This window comes from Plecotus auritus (assembly GCF_963455305.1).
Source record: "Plecotus auritus genome assembly, chromosome: 4".
Taxonomy (NCBI): Eukaryota; Metazoa; Chordata; class Mammalia; order Chiroptera; family Vespertilionidae; genus Plecotus; species Plecotus auritus.
In genome coordinates, this window is record NC_137775.1 from 110,273,511 (window position 1) to 110,290,105 (window position 16,595).

The following is a 16,595-nucleotide window of genomic DNA, read 5'->3' on the forward strand; positions in this document are numbered from 1 at the left end:
AAGAAGCAACCGTCCGGTGGAAGCGCGCAGCCGCCGGCCCCAGCGAGCCACCGGGCGCGCGCGTCGCCCCACTCGGACTCTCGGTCCTCCTCCCGGTCCCGGTCCCGGTCCTGGGTCCCGGCGGGGGTGGCAGAGGGCGGGCGCCCAGGAGAGCAGCAGAGGCAGCCGGGAGGTGGCACGTGGAGTCGTCCCGCCGGTGCTGGGGCCGTGGGCCGAGGTTGGTCTCGGGGGACCGGGCTGGGGGTGGGGGCCGCAGCGACGCCAAGCAGTGGGAGGGGACAGGTCGGGGGTGGTCTCTGAGGAGGAGCCAGGCTGGGCTGTATTGTTCCTCACTCCGCCGCCTGAGCGAGCGCGGCCCGGCCCGGGAGGCGTGCGGGACGTGGGGCGCTCGGCTTCCCCGTGTTCCCTGCACCGCCGCGCCCCGAAACGCCTTCGCCCCGCTCACCCGGGCCCGGAGGGAGGCCTGCTCAGGTGGGGGTGTAGGTCTCCCGAGGAGCGTGGGGAAGGGGGGCGCTCTGTGCCTGTGGGGCTGGGACTGCCCATCCGAGAAGGGGTTCCCAAGTGCACTGCCCACGCCGCGCCCGCTGGATCAGCAGACTGGGAGTCCCAGTGGGCGGCGCGAGAGCGAGGGTCCCCCTCTTATCCCGAGCGCCCCTCTAACCCCCACAGGAGCCTGGAGTCTGGTCTCCGCGATGACCGTGGGACGAAGCCGCAGAGAGCGCAGACGCCTGGGCGCCCCTTCTTAGCGGGCAGCGCCTCCTCGCCCCTTGCACGGCCGGCGAGATGGGGGGCGGCGGATCGGCCCTGAGGGTCTGCGCCGAGCACCGCGGGGGCATCAACTGGCTCAGCCTGAGCCCGGATGGGCAGCGCCTGCTGACGGGCAGCGAGGACGGCACGGCCCGGCTCTGGAGCACCGCGGACGGCCAGTGCTGCGCCCTCCTGCGAGGTAGACACGCCGCGCCTTCCGCTCCTCCAGTTCTGTCCTTTCCATCCGCCCGCCGGCCTCAGACCTCGGCTCTTCTACCCATAGACCCCCCTCCCCAAAGCCCAGCCCCCACGACCCGGCCAGCTGAGGACAAGCGGGGTGGATGCTGGGTGGGGTGGGGGCGAAGAGCCGGCTGCAGTGGGGGTCAGTGGGCCGAGAGGCGCCCTCTGCTGGGCTGTCACTTGTCAGCCCGGAGCGTGAAATAATTTCCTCTACCACAGTTAACAAAAAGGAATGGCACTCACTCCTCAGGTATGCAGCGCCTTCTCTGGCCTCTCACTGGCCAGGGCACCTCTGGCTGGACATCTCCTCCCTCGGCCGCGGGGCCTGCGAAGTGCCGTGGGCTCTGCGCGCTGAGCGTGCATTCCTCCCAGCTGTTAGCCCAGCGCAGACAGGGAAACTGAGGCGGGAGGTCAGGAACAGCTGTGGAAGACAGTTGAAATTTGATCACCCGCCCTGCTTGCTCTCTGCTACCTCGCTTTATCTGCAATTCAGCTTATTTGAAAACTGGATGAAATGGCAGGAATTTTATAAAAGTTTCACAAATACATGTGAGTTTATATTTTTGTACTTACTCGCTGGAAGTGGATACATTTCTTACCTGGGTCCCTGTCACCTCATCTCAGGTCTTGGGCTGGGGCTCCCAGCTCTCTGAACCCTGTGGGCAGGGGTCAGGGGTATCTATACAGGGGTGGAGAAGCTGCAGATAGCAGGCTGGAGAAGAGGTTTCTGGAGGGACAGACAGAAGATCCGCTGGGATAGCACAGGGCAAGGGGGCACCACTGTCACGCCCTCTCCAGCCCACCTGGACCCAGCGCTGAGCCCCTCCTGTACATGGAGGGGCCAGTCTAAGGGTGTAAGGACAGGGAGGCTGGGAGGGCCCACGACCTTGACAGGAACCCCTGAGCCTCAGCATGTTCTTTTGAACATAATAACTGCATCTTATCTGCACTCTTCATCCCTTCGAAAATATTTTTAGTTTGGCTTTTTTGCTTATTCTGCATAATTCCAACAGCTCGATGCCAAGGCGCTGTGGACCCTGGAGACAGGATGGGCCATCCCTCCTCCATGCCCTCTCTCGCCCTTGCTCTCCCTCATCCTTCCCCAGGAGGGGTGAGGCCTTGCTCCCCTGGTGACTCTGAAGGCCTTGGAGGCAGTTGAGCCCTGTCTCTGGTCTATAGATCAGGGTCAGGGGTCAGGGACGCACTCTGAAGCCTGCAGGGCGCCTCTGCTGGGGAGGCTCTGAGCCAGGACTCAGTTGGCTTGTGTTTTCAGATTCACGGTGGGTGCTTGGCGCACAGAGGAAGGGGCTTGTTCACTGGGGAGCCTTGACCACTGCAGGGAGCCTCGGCCAGCTCAGGGCCAGGTCCCCAGAAGACAGAGGGTCAGTCTAGCCCAGCTTAAGAAACGAGGGTGTTTGATTTTTTAAAATATTTTTTTATTGATTTCAGAGGGAGGGAGAGATAGAAACATCAGTGATGAAAGAGAATCATTGATTTGCTGCCTTCTGCATGCCCCCAATTGGGGATCAAGCCTGCAACCTGGGCATGTGCCCTGACCAGGAATCAAACCATGACCTCCTGGTTCATAGGTCAGTGCTCAACCACTGAGTCACACCAGCCTGGTGAGATGAGGTTTTTTACATTGAAAAACTTCTTTTCATTATCATCTCTTAAGTTTTTGTTTATGTGTTATATTTTTATTGATTCGGAATCAGTGTTTATATTCTTTTTCTTCTTCTTACTTCTGTGTGTCATAAAAGCAGTTCTGTATCTCATGGTCCTCAGCATCCCTGGTTTCCGGTGTCTTGGGGCACTAACATTTCTCAGTATGTTTCCTGCCCTAATTGACTTAGCCTTCCTGTGAAATGGAAGGAAGCAGATTGAATGGGGATAACGCCCTCCAAGGTAGCCTGTCCGGACGACCTGGGTTAGTCCGCACTCAGTTAGGCCTGGGTTAGTCCGCACTGGGTTAGGCCTGGGTTAGTCGCACTGGGTTAGGCCTGGGTTAGTCCACACTGGGTTAGAGCTGGGTTAGTCTGCACTGGGTTAGGCCTGGGTTAGTCCGCACTCAGTTAGGCCTGGGTTAGTCTGCACTGGGTTAGGCCTGGGTTAGTCGCACTGGGTTAGGCCTGGGTTAGTCCACACTGGGTTAGAGCTGGGTTAGTCTGCACTGGGTTAGGCCTGGGTTAGCCCGCACTCTGTTAGGCCTGGGTTAGTCCACACTCGGTTAGGCCTGGGTTAGGCCTGGGTTAGTCCGCACTCAGTTAGGCCTGGGTTAGTCTGCACTGGGTTAGGCCTGGGTTAGGCCTGGGTTAGTCGCACTGGGTTAGGCCTGGCTTAGTCCGCACTGGGTTAGAGCTGGGTTAGTCTGCACTGGGTTAGGCCTGGGTTAGTCGCACTGGGTTAGGCCTGGGTTTGTCCACACTGAGTTAGGCCTGGGTTAGTCGCACTGGGTTAGGCCTGGGTTAGTCCACACTGGGTTAGTCTGCACTGGGTTAGGCCTGGGTTAGTCCGCACTGGGTTAGGCCTGGGTTAGTCCGCACTGGGTTAGGCCTGGGTTAGTCCACACTGGGTCCGTGGAGGACTGCTGGGCGTGAGTGAGCCTGTGTGTGGCCAGCTCGGTGGCACCTCCCTGCTTTCAGGGCACCCGGCTGCCCTCCCCTCACAGTGCTGAGTCTTCCAACCAACAGCTCTGGTCTCAGCGAAGTTTGTTGATAATCTTAACATACTTTATAAACTCTTTGGGTTTGGCCAAAAGCCGGGATGTGTTTTGCCAAACAAACTTTGCCCTCGACTTTTAAACTGACATGTTTTTAAGGGAAACATAATCTGCAGTTTCTTCAAGTGTTTATTTAATTCGCACAAATGTTGTTTTCCTAGAGGCCTGATCTAGGGTATCCAAGAAGACTGAGAAATCTTTCTTTTTAAAAAAATTTTAATAATTGATTTTAGAGAGAGAGAGAGGAAGGGGGGGTAAGAGAGAGAGAAAGAGTGATTTGTTGTTCCACTTATTATGCATTCATTGGTTGATTCTTTTTTTTTTTAATCTTCACCCGAGGATATGTTTATTGATTTTTTTAGGTGGAGAGAGAGAGAGAAACATCAATGTGAGAAACATCGATTGGTTATCTCTCCACCAAGGTTCGAACCTGCAACCTTAGCATTTTAGGACTACACTCTAACCAACTGAGCTACCTGGCCAGGGCTCTGTCTCCATTTTTAAAAAGATTTTTTTTGTTAATCCTCATCTAAGGATTTTTTTTTTTCCTTTTTTGTTAATCCTCAGGTGAGGATATTTTTTCCAGTGATTTTTAGATAGAGTGGAAAGGAGCGGGGAGGAGAAGGGGAGGGAGAGAGAGAAAGAGAGGAATATTGATGTGAAAGAGACACATTGATTGGTTGCCTCCCGCATGTGCCTGGCCAGGACCAGGGATCGAACCTGCAACCCAGTATGTGCCCTTTACCGGAATAGAACCTGTGACCCTTTGGTGTGCAGGCCGATACTCTAACCACTAAGTAATGCCAGTCAGGGCTCTGCGTCCTTCTTATGAGGACACCTGTGGTTGCATTTAGGGCCCATGCTGATAATCTCTCCAACTCTCAAGATCCTTCACTTAATTACATCTGCAAATGTGCCTTTTTCCAAGCAAGGTAACATTGCTGGGTTCCAGGAATTAGGACTCAATATTCTGCCTACCATAGTGTTTCTCCCCAAGTGTGAAAATAGCTAACACCTAGCAGCTCAATCTGCACAACAGCCCTATGAGATAGGCGTTGTTCCTCTCCCTGTGTCAGATGAGGAAATCAAGGCACAGGGCGGCAGGAGAACTTGCCAGTGGTCAGTCAGTAGTAACTCGGGGATGCTAGCCCAGCTGTTTGGGCTTTGAAGACTTGGCCTCTGTGCTTCCTGCCTCTGTAACACTGAGTTACAGAGTTTGTTGAATGACTGGATAGTTTGAAGAAGACTGAAAGACAGTGATGAAGAGGAGGGAACAGAAGGATTCGGGGGGCAGGGTGAGTGTCCCCTGAGTTGTTCCTGGCACCTCACAGACTCTCCTAGACTTAATTTTTCATTTTAAAGGGCTAGTCATTTCTGGACTAGTCTCAAACACCCCTGCCCCGCGCCGCCTCAAACATTCTTCCTAGAAGAAAGGCAGAAGCCAGCATGCCCCCAGGCTCACGTCTCCCCTCACCTACAGGACATGAGAGCTACGTGACCTTCTGTCAGCTGGAGAACGAGGCTGCCTTCACGTGCAGCGCTGACCGTACCATCAGGAAATGGGATGTGCTGACCGGGCAGTGCCTGCAGGTGTTCCGAGGACACACGTCCATTGTGAACAGGTGAGCATGGCCGGGCCTGGGCTGAAAGGCAGTGAGGACTCTGCCTCTCCTCCTCCCTGGCTGGGCCCCAGGGGACAGAGGTGTAGCCCTGGGCCGCGGCCCTGGAGGAACGGAGCTTCTCTGGGAAAGCCACACGTGGGCACGCAGGTTGGTCATCAGGAGCACACAGCAGTGGAAAGCTCAGAACAGAAGTATCCCCAGGTATTACAAGTGCTCACTCCCCAGGGCTGCAGGTGGGGGTTGGGAGGTAGAGGTGGGGAACACATGGGCTTGGCTGCATACTGCCCCCTGCTGGCACAGGGAAAGGCATCTGGAGGCCACAGCTCCTAGGATGGAACAGATTCCAGAGGAAGCGGCTTAATTGGTACCCGATGGTGGGCCAGGGACTTGGTGGAGCAGCCAATGGGGATGGCTCTGAAGATGAAGCCAGGGTATTTTTAAACCTCTACTTTCCATGTTGCACTTGAAACTGTTCTCCTCCCTTTACCCCCATCCCTGCCTCAGTGTGAGTTTTCCCTTATTGAATTTGGGTCTGAGCTGAGCCATGAAATTCCTTTGCTGATCAGATCAATTTAAGATTATTTATGTAACTGCGGCCATCTCAGGCTCCTGAGGGACTGCCGGGATAAGCGGGAGTCTGGCCACCCGCCCTCGGCCTGCCCGATGCCTTACTGACGGGAGGGCACCTGCCTGGGAGGTAAAGAAGGAAAGACCCAGTGCAGGCAGTAGTTTGAGGGGACAGGTGGGCTGGGCTGGGCTGGGCTGGGCTGGGCTCGTGGACAAGGATATTCCCAGCCAGGAGGGACGCTGCCAGCACGGGCTTTCCTCACACCTGGGTCGGGGTGGGACCTGACTTGCCTAATGGTCAAGTGCCCGGAAATGGCCAGACTGACCATTAACTGACCAAGTACCAGCTGCCTGCAGTCGGAATGGTGCACCCACAGGGCAGGAACTCAACACCCTTAAGTAGAAAGATAGTAAAGAGCTGTGTTGGCACACCATGCACACATGTTCACACACACACACACACACACACACACACACACACACACAAAACGATGGTGCAGCCCAACTTTTGTCCCCTACCCTTAGCTGGAGCAGGCAAGGCCAGAGACCTGGGAGGCCAGGGCCAAGCAGACAAGTGGTAGCAAAGGGGCTAGAATTAGGGCTCGGGACTCACAGCTCTGCTGTCCTCTCCCAGCACTCTTGCTCGCCCCTTCCTTCCTTCCTTCCTTCCTTCCTTCCTTCCTTCCTTCCTTCCTTCCTTCCTCCCTCCCTCCCTCCCTCCCTCCCTCCCTCCCTCTCTTCCTCCCTTCTTTCCTCTTTCTCTCTCTCTCTCTTTTTTATTTTATTTTAATAAATCTTTATTCAGATTATTACAATTGTTTCTCCTTTTTCCCCCCATAGCTCCCCTCCACCCAGTTCCCACCCCATCTTCTGTCCTTACTTCCCCCACACTGTCCTCATCCATAGGTGTATGATTTTTGTCCAGTCTCTTCATGAACCCCCCATACCCCTTTCCCCCTGAGAATTATCAGCCCACTCCCTTTCTATGCCCCTGATTCTATTATATTCACCAGATTATTCTGTTCCTCAGGTTTTTAATTCACTTGATTTTTAGGTTCACTTGTTGATAGATATGTATTTGTTGTTCATAATTTTTATCTTTACTTTTTTCTTCTTCCTCTTCTTTAAGAATACCTTTCAGCATTTCATATAATACTGGTTTGGTGGTGATGAACTCCTTTAGCTTTTTCTTATCTGTGAAGCTTTTTATCTGCCCTTCAATTCTGAATGATAGCTTTGCTGGGTAGAGTAATCTTGGTTGTAGGTTCTTGCTATTCATCACATTGAAAATTTCTTGCCACTCCCGTCTGGCCTGCATCGTTTCTGTTGAGAAATCAACTGACAGTCGTATGGGTGCTCCCTTGTAGGTAACTAACTGTTTTTCTCTTGCTGCTTTTAATATTCTCTCTTTGTCTTTTGCTCTTGGCATTTTAATTATGATGTGTCTTGGTGTGGTCCTCTTTGGATTCCTTTTGTTTGGGGTTCTGTGTGCTTCCTGGACTTGTAAGTCTATTTCTTTCACCAGGTGGGGGAAGTTTTCAGTCATTATTTCTTCAAATAGGTTTTCAGTATCTTGCTCTCTCTCTTCTTCTGGCACCCCCATAATTCTGATGTTGGTACGCTTGAAGTTGTCCCAGAGTCTTCTTACACTGTCTTCAACTTTTTGAATTTTTTTTTTTTGCTTTTTGCTTTTTTGGTTGAGTGTTTTTTGCTTCTTTGTATTTCAATTCTTTGACTTGATTTTTGTGTTCCTCTAGTCTGTTGTTGGGTCTCTGTATAATATTTTTTTTTTAAATATATTTTATTGATATTTCACAGAGAGGAAGGGAGAGGGATAGAGAGCTAGAAACATCGATGAGAGAGAAACATCGATCAGCTGCCTCCTGCACACCTCCCACTGAGGATGTGCCCGCAACCAAGGTACATGCCCTTTGACCGGAATCGAACCCGGGACCTTTCAGTCCGCAGGCCGACGCTCTATCCACTGAGCCAAACCGGTTTCGGCTGTATAATATTTTTTATTTCAGTCAGTGTATGTTTAATTTCTAGTTGGTCCTTTTTCATATCTTCAAGGGCCTCGTTATATTTATCGGCCTTTTCTAAGATATTCTTGAAAAGCCTTATAATCGTGGTTTTGAATTCCATATCCAGTCGTTTCTTTTCCTCCATTTCTTTCGTTTGTGATCTGATTCTTTGACGCCGCATGTTCACTGCTTCCCTGAGTTGGTACGGTATATTTGTGTGCTAGGTTTCCAATATGGCCCAGTGGGTCTGCCTCCCCAGTTAACCTGAGGTGGACACTCTTGGTGCACCCCTTTGTGGACTGTGTGTACAGCCTTGTTGTAATTAAGTCTTGATTGTTGTTGGTATCACTGGGAAGAATTGACCTCCAGGCCAGTTGGCTGTAAGGATCAGCTGTGTCTATGCTGGGAGAAGTTCGGTGCTGGAGACAGCCTTATAGGATTAGACTTACCAAATTGCAATAGCCTCTGTGCTCAGCTTGGTTGGGGTGGAGTCTCAGTCTTGGCTTCCCGTCAGCCTTGCCCTTGCACGCACGTGCGCGCCTTCAGACCTCTGCCTTCCCCGGCTCCTGAGTCTCCGCCCGAGAGTCCAAACTCCCCCCACAAGAGCGTGGGTCCCCAGGGGCTCGCCTGGAACTGGGGTTCACTGTAGTCAGAACTGGGGCTCAGTGCAGTCAGGAGCCTCCAACTCCCTTCCACTAGGGAAAGCCTGTGGCAACCTCCGCAGCCTTTGTGCGCACTGGCACGCGCGCACCTTCAGACTTCTGCCTTCCCCAGCTCCCGAGTCTCCGCCCGAGAGTCCAGACTCCTCCCGTAAGAGCGTGGGTCCCCAGGGGCTCGCCCGGAACTGGGGTTCAGTGCAGTCAGAACTGGGGTTCAGTGCGGTTGGGGGCTTCCTTCCCCCTTCCACCAGAGAAAGTCAGCCAGGCTCTCAGCCGCCCTTCCTCTCTGCGCGCACAAAGACCCTTTGCCGTACCTCCAATTCTCTGTGAGCTTTTTTCTTCCCTTCTAGTTGTAGAATTTCCACTCAGCCAGCTTTCCTGGGGTTCTGGATGGTGTCTGTTCTGTCTTTTAGTTGTAGTTTTGAAATTGTTGTGCAAGGCAGCAGTTTAGGTGCTTACCTATGCCGCCATCTTGGTTTCCTCTCTCTCTCTCTCTTTTATTTATTTATTTTTTTACATATTTTTATTGATTTCAGAGAAGAAGGGAGAGAGAGACACTGGGGATTGAGCCTGCAACCTGGGTATGTGTGTTCTGACCAGGAATTGAACTGTGACCTTCATAGATCGATGCTCAACCACTGAGCCATGCCGGCTGGGCTCTTTCTTTCTTGAGAGAGAGAGAGAGAGAGAGAGAGAGAGAGAGAGGAGAGAGAAACATCAGTTTGTTGTCCCACTTATTTATTCATTCATTGGTTGGTTCTTGTATGTACCCTGACTGGGGATCAGACCCACAACCTTGGAGTGTCGGGATGACACTAACTAACTGAGCTACCCAGCCAGGTCCCAGCACTCTTTCATGAGAAAATTTGTGACGGAGGAAAAGTATGGGGAAGCGGGGGTCTCCTTCTGTGAGTGTGAGTGGTTGGAAGTGCTGACAGGTGGCAGAGGCCACACCTCAGTGACCAGCTTGCTCTCAGGTTGTACCCAGAAACTATCAGCTGCTTTTTATTGATTTCAGAGAGGAAGGGGGAGAGGGAGAGAGAGATAGAAACATCAATGATGAGAATCATTGATCGGCAGTCTCCTGCACACCCCCTAGTGAGAATTGAGCCTGCAACCTGGGCATGTGCCCTTGACCAGAATCAAACCTGGGACCCTTCAATCCGCAGGCCGACACTCTATTCACTGAGCCAAACCGGCCAGTGCACCCACTACTTTTGAGCAGTAGATCTGGGAAGACATTTGCATTATTAACTGTGTTTGCAAATGTGTGACACCCCTGAGGTGAGGACGTGAAATTCACTTCCTCCCATATTTTCAGAGCTGGTCTAGGTGCGTGAGCTTCTGGGGGCACCCACCAGGCCTGGCCTCCCTGCTCTCTCAGGCCAGGCCACACCCGGCAGCCTGCAGGCCCCTGAGCATCACCCATGGTGCTATGTGACAGCAGCTCATCACTTTCCTTTAGAAATACACACGTCGTGGAAACCACATCCACCAGGGCAGGAACTGTTTAGTGAGTGTCTCCTCAGTCACCTGCAGGAGGTGAGAACCTTGCAGGGGTGAGGGCCTGGGTGCGGCGCAGGTGTGTTCTCTCATGTGGTCCATCTCTCCTCCCGCCACGCCAGCCTCCAGGACGGAGGGAGCACAAGGTGTCTCTAACCTGACCCCTCTGTCCCCACACTGAGGATGCGGCCTTATTCCAGCCTCAGCCTTGGCCTCTGCCCTTTGTGGTCTGTGCTCCTGGGGGCTCAGCCTCCTCAACACAGGCCCTTTGAAGTCACACCCAATGTTCCATACTAAAGATAAATGTGTATTTTTCTGGGAAGAAGGGCTTAGCATTTATCAAAAGGAGAAATGAATTTTTACTGTTGAGAGGCCTTTCTTCCTGCATTGGGGGTGGGGGAGGTGGCCAGACCCTCTCTGCTCCTCTCACCCAGAATTCCCTGGGGCCCTTGGTGAAGTGTTGTCAACAGATGTCAGCCCAAATGACATTCGGCTATATGAGCTGACAGCAGATGCCCATGCCCACTCACACCCCCACCCCACCAAGACTTGTCTGTGCCTCACGTGGCCCTGACTTTATAGAAGTCACTCGTGGGCTGATCTGGCTGTGAGAGTGACAGCAAGGCTGGCCTCTGTCAGGTAGCACAGAGGCCTTTCAGAAAATCCGCATAACGCCCCAGCTTCCCCAAGGCTCCACCATCCCAATGCCCCGCCCAGCCCCTTGTCTGACCTGTCCCTAGTGTGTCCCACTTTGCCCAGAACTTTCCTGGTTTTTAAACTACAAGTCCTATGTTCCCAGAAGCCTTTCAGTTTGGGGCAAACCTGGAGGGTGGGCCTCCCCACCTGTCCTCCCCCACCCCCACTTCTGTAACTGGTAACTGTGGAGCGGCTGCTATGGTCCACACGTTGGGAGGGATGGAAGCATCGGAGCCTTGGGCCCTGCTGAGGGGAAGGTCTGAGTGGACCACAGGCTCCGAACATGGTGGGGATTCTGGGCGGCGTCCTAGAGAAGGGGTGTCTTGAGCTGAACCCCGGAGGTGAGTGTGGCCACTGGGTGGAGAGGGAATCTATTCCAGCCACAGTGCAGAGGCAGCCGGACCCTGGCCCGGGCAGGTGTCCATGCAGGTAGTGGGGCCGCGAGGCAGTGACCCAGGACTCCTTGAGTGTGGGCTTTGTTCTGTGGGTGGTGGCCTCTGCCTGGGCCCCGAGATTTCAGGGGTGTTCTCCTGAAGTAGGGGCTGGGGATACTCTAGCCCAGGACTTTCTCTGGGAGCATTTCATGCTTTCCATTGCCTGGGCTCACTGAGCATGGAGGACACCTGCCAAAGGATCCCTGTGAGGGCCCGCTGGCAGCCCTGTGGGCCAAACCCTGGCCTTTCCCTCTGCCACCAGGATCCTGGTCACCAACAACCAGCTCTTCAGCAGCTCCTATGACCGGACGGCTCGCGCCTGGAGTGTGGACAAGGGGCAGGTGTCCCGGGAGTTCCGGGGCCACCGCAACTGTGTGCTGACTCTAGCCTACTCTGCCCCCTGGGACCTTCCCGGGGCTCCCTTTGAGGAGGAGGCTGTGGCCGGGGGGCTGCTGGTAACAGGCAGCACGGATGGCACGGCCAAGGTGTGGCAGGTGGCTAGTGGCTGCTGCCACCAGACGCTACGGGGCCACACGGGTGCTGTGCTGTGCCTTGTGCTGGACACGCCCAGCCACACGGCCTTCACGGGCAGCACGGACACCACCATCCGCGCCTGGGACATCTTGAATGGGGAGCAGCTGCGGGTGTTCCAAGAGCACCAGGGTTCTGTCATCTGTCTGGAGGTGAGACCGCTGGCCCCCTCTGTCTGTGCTGCCCTGCCCAGTGTACAGTCGGCTGGGCCTTCATGACAAAATGCTACAGGTGGGGGGTGGGGTGGGGGTGAAACAGCAGAGCTCGGTTGTCTCACAGTTCTAGAGGCTGGAAGTCTTAAGATCAAGGTGTCTGCAGGGCTGGTTTCGCCTGAGGCCTCTCTCCCTCTGGCCACACTTAGCCTTCCCTCTGTGTCCACATTTCCTCTACAGAAGGACACCAGTCCTACTGGGTTAGGCAGGAATCACCCCAATGACACCTGTCAGAAGTAGTCTCTATGCCGGTGAATGTTGGGGGTCCTTGCTCTTATCAGTATGGTGCTGGCACAGTCCTTATCTTCTGTGAAGCTGCTGAAGAGCAGTCAGTGACTTGGCCAAGGGCAAGTGACAGTCAAGACCTAAAGCCAGATCTGCCTGCCTGCCCGGCCCCACACTCTCCGGGAAGCGGGGAGGAACAGGGAGGTCCTGGGTGCCCGAGCAGGCGGTCAGGTGGGACCCACAGACGGGCGTTTCTGGCTCCTGCACTGTTTCTCCACTGAGACCAGCACATCCCCTCCCCTTCCACTCAGAGAGGCTGGGAAGGCCTCTGAGCCGCAGTACCCATGTCCCTCCTTAGCTCGTGAACCAGCATGTATACTCGGGCAGCGCCGACAGGACCGTCAAGTGCTGGCTGGCGGACACAGGGGAGTGTGTGCGCACGTTCCCAGCCCACAGACACAGCGTGAGCGCCCTCAAGTACCATGCTGGCACCTGTAAGTGACCCTCCCGGCACCACCCCGCCTGCGAGCCCGCCTTGTTCTGCCTGCCCCACCACTCCGCTCCCCCAAATCCTCCCTGCTCAGCACCTCTGTGCGTCTCAAATTCTCCCCAAGATTCCCTCATTGAGATGGGCAGCACCCAAGAGCTGTGGCCAGGTCACCTCCATTCACATGTTCCTCCAGCGTTATTTACAAAGAAAGCCGAAAAGGTGCGGGGACTCCTCCCTAACTTTACCCACAAGAACATGCAGCCACCTGGATGTTCAGAGGCCCTAGTGTCAAGAGCATGTCTTAGGACACATTCTAATTCTCAAAGTGAGACAGTGACACCGCTTACTCCAGCCAGCTTGAGGGCCATGTGGGTTTGGCTTCACTTGGCATTTAGGTTTGCGTAGATAGAGAAAACCCAGAGAGCAGTGGTTTAAATGAGATGGTAGTTTATTTTTCTCTCAGAAGAATTTTAGGGGCTATCAGTTATCAGGCACCCAGATTCCTTCTGTCACTTTGCTTCATCACACATACTTTCTATTCTTGATGGTCCAAGATAGCGGCTGGAGCTCTCCTGTTTTGTGCAGGAAGAAGAGGGAAGGGCAAAAGGATGTGTCTCTAGCTGATAAGGTCCCTTTAAAACTCTTTCCTGGAAGCCCCACCCAAGGACTTTTGCCTGCATCTCAGACCGCTGCCTGCAGGGGTGGCTGGGTAATGAAACCTCTTCTCTGGGGACATAGCTCCCAGGATTAACCAGGATTGTTGTGTAAAGGAAGAAGGGCAAATGGCTTATTAGATAGGTAGCAAGCTGTTTATCCCACAGGCTCAAATAGTCACACCGCTGGGCTTTGCGGGCTCTGTCCAATTGGCTTGTGTGTTTACACCCCAGATACCAAGAAGACAGACACTGTTCCAGGGAAGCAAGCCCCAACCTCATCACATCTACATGGCAGGGGGGATCCCAGGTTTTTTAGCATCTCTCCCAAAGTGATTCCCAATGCTCTGTGTTGCCATCAGCCTCCCTTCCCCCGATGTGTGCGCGTGGATACACACACACACACAGCACTGAGCCTGCTTGTCATCTTCCTAGCACTGGAGTGAGGGAGCAGACTGGGGTGGAGGAAGAGTCCCAGTGGAAAATTCACACTGACTTCACAGCATAGGTGTTAGATGAAGACGGAATGTAGATCTCTGAAAATAGCGCCTGAGATGCCCCCCAAGATTTAGGTGTCTGAAACGGGCAAATTATTTTTTTCTTCTTCCTATATCCAAACCTGTAAGTGTGATTATGTCTCAGCTCCCAAGTCGGGACACTTAAAAAGACTACCTTAAAAAGACTATGTCACCTAGAGCACCTCCCTTTGGCAGCAGCTGGGATGGAAGCTGCCACTTATATTGGATCCCAGGGACCCTACCTGTTGTTGCCAGTCGTTAAGGAACTTGGACTTGGTCTTTCCAACAGGCTGTAGGATGATTAGACTTACTTCCTGACCCTGCTCCCACCCATGGGATGCACAGCAACCAGGCTGGGTTGGTGGGAGGGGACGGCAGGAAAGGAGCTGAAAAACCCAGAAAGGGAACTGCCCATCCAGGGCCACATTGACCAGTAGCTCTAGCAGAAAGGCTGGAACACAGGAAGTGGGGTAAGAAAGGGAGCCCCTGGGTTGCTTGCTGTGACTTGCTTAGGCTGCAGGCGGGTGTAGTGGATGCTGTGGGTACCATGTTCAGGGGTGCTTCTTGCCACAGCACCTAAGTTCGTCAGCCCGCATGTGTGTTCCTGTGAGGGGCAGGGCAGAGGAGAGCTGGGATTGACACCCGCCAGAGAGGCCCTCAGCCAATGAGGAATGAGAATTGCTGGATAGGTAGCCCAGCATCCTTGCCCTTGGGTGGGACAGCTCTGATACGTGGTCTGCACCTTCTCCCAAGGGCTCATTAGTACACGGGTATGGGTGTCCATCAGTGTTTCTCTCCCACTTTTGGAATGCCTTGCCAGATGAACTATTGGCACTAAAATCCTAGTGTTGGGGTCGGCTCTGGGACAACCCGGGCTAGACAATAGGTGAACCAGAGGGTCAGCAGTATCAGAATCACCTGGAACTGGTTAGAAATGCAGGTCCCCAGGCCGCCTAAATCAGAAACTCAGGTGAGCCCAGCAGCCTGTGCCTTAAGCCCAGCAGGTGATTCTAATGACACTGGGCTTTGAGGACTCTAAGAAACGGGGCTTATCCTTGCAAGAGGTTAGGCAGGGGCACTCTGCTGCCCTGAGGCCTGCGCTGGTCGGGTGAAGTTCATTAATAAGGGGAGGAGCATCTCTGTCTGGTCCTTGCCCGGATGGCCTCACATGGTATGGAAGGACATGCCCCCTGAGTCAGGGCCAGAGGAGACCAGTTTCACCAATGGCTTCCACCAAACGCCTGGGAGGGAACCTGGGCCCAGGCGGTACTCGGAGGGATGGCAGCCCCTGGAGGGGCAGGGCTGGACGATGGGCGCCCAAGTAAGAAGGGTTCACCAGGCAAGAGTCCTGCCGAGCCGACTGCAGGCCGCAGAGGGCTTCTCCTGGCCCCAGGGTCCCCCTGACTCGGATGTGGTCAGTTAATGAAGGTGCTGCGTCCTTCCTGCCCAGAGGCTTCCTCCAGGCCCCACGGGAACCTTATGACACCCATGTGAGGCGGGCGGATGGGGCCCCGGAGGGCCCAGGTGAAGTGGCCTGCCCTGCCCCCTGCTGCGGCATTCTGGAGGTGGAAGGGCTGTCGGGCAGGAGGCCCAGTGGCGCGTGTATCCACAGTGTTCACGGGCAGCGGGGACGCCCGCGCCCGTGCCTTTGACGCCCAGTCCGGAGCGCTTCAGAGGGTGTTCCGCGGCCACGCCTTCATCATCAACTGCATCCAGGTAGGCGCTCCCGCCTGCAATCCCTGGGCCCGTGCCTACGCCCACCTGCCTGGGAGGGTAGGGAGGGGCCGGAGCTTGTGTCCCCACGCCCCCAGCACTCCACAGGCAGACCTCCCCAAGGCCGAGGTCCTCTGGGCTGACCGGTCCCAACAGTCGGCTTCGGTAGCGGATGTTCACGCGGATGCCGGGGCCTGCAGTGGCTGCGGTAGAGCAGGGACTGTGCGTGGTCGATCCTGTGCAGATGCGGTGACCTACTGGGGCGGAGTGGGGCAGCTGGCTGCGTCCCAGCGCCCTCCCCACGTCACACCCGCAGGTGCGCGGCCAGGTGCTGTACACCGCCTCTCACGACGGCGTGCTGCGCCTCTGGGACGTGCGCGGACTTCCCCGCGCCCCACCACCGCGCCCCGCAGCTCCCCAGCGCAGCCTCTCTCGCCTCTTCAGCAACAAGGTGGGCTGCGCTACCACGCCCTTGCAGCCGGCCTGAGCCCGCCGACACGGACCCATCCAGAGACCCACAGAGGGAGCGCCCGTGCCCCCTGATGTCCGGAGGGGACAAGGCGGTTTTGCCTTTCCTTTGTGTTCGTGGGCATTTGAAGCGAGCCCACCCACAGGACACTGTGCTCGCCTGCGGGGATACCTACCCGCCGCCTTCACTCCAGGCCCCTGCACAGAGGCCTGCTTGGGACCCTCCATGGTCTCAAGTCGCCAGAAGCCTAGCCCTTCCTGCTGAGAGGAAACCGCTGTTTCTTCAAAAAGCCCTTGAGCCACAGGTTATTTTTGCAAATTGTCCTGAGGACACTGGTCAAGAACTGAAATAAATGTCCTTCAAAGTGCGCTGGATTCTCTGATGTGGCTCAGTTGGTTGGGCATCATCCATGAACCAAATGGTTGCTGGTTCAATTCCTGATCAGGGCGCATGTCTGGGTTGAGGGCAGGATCCCTGGTAGGGGGTGTGTAGGAGGCAACATAGATTTTTTTAAAGTATGTTTTTATTGATTTCAGAGAGGAAGGGAGGAGATAGACATCAATGATGAGAGAG

At 54.8% G+C, this 16,595-nt stretch overlaps 1 protein-coding gene across 1 annotated transcript; it reads left to right on the forward strand.

Annotated features, from left to right (window-relative positions):
- Window positions 1–669: 669 nt before the first annotated feature.
- WDR86 (WD repeat domain 86) lies at window positions 670–16,383 on the forward strand. The gene is made up of 6 exons (XM_080665018.1): window positions 670–946; window positions 5,187–5,328; window positions 11,474–11,894; window positions 12,538–12,673; window positions 15,453–15,556; window positions 15,870–16,383. The coding sequence occupies exons 1-6, from the start codon at window positions 784–786 to the stop codon at window positions 16,038–16,040; spliced, it is 1,137 nt and encodes a 378-aa protein (XP_080521144.1). The 5' UTR covers window positions 670–783; the 3' UTR covers window positions 16,041–16,383.
- Window positions 16,384–16,595: the final 212 nt, after the last annotated feature.

Excerpts from the sequence above, each read along its gene's own strand:
- WDR86 (XM_080665018.1), top strand. The coding sequence starts at position 784 with ATGGGGGGCGGCGGATCGGCCCTGAGGGTCTGCGCCGAGCACCGCGGG. Across the intron at positions 12,674-15,452 it reads CAAGTACCATGCTGGCACCT|TGTTCACGGGCAGCGGGGAC; the intron begins GTAAGTGACCCT and ends GTGTATCCACAG. Across the intron at positions 15,557-15,869 it reads TCATCATCAACTGCATCCAG|GTGCGCGGCCAGGTGCTGTA; the intron begins GTAGGCGCTCCC and ends TCACACCCGCAG.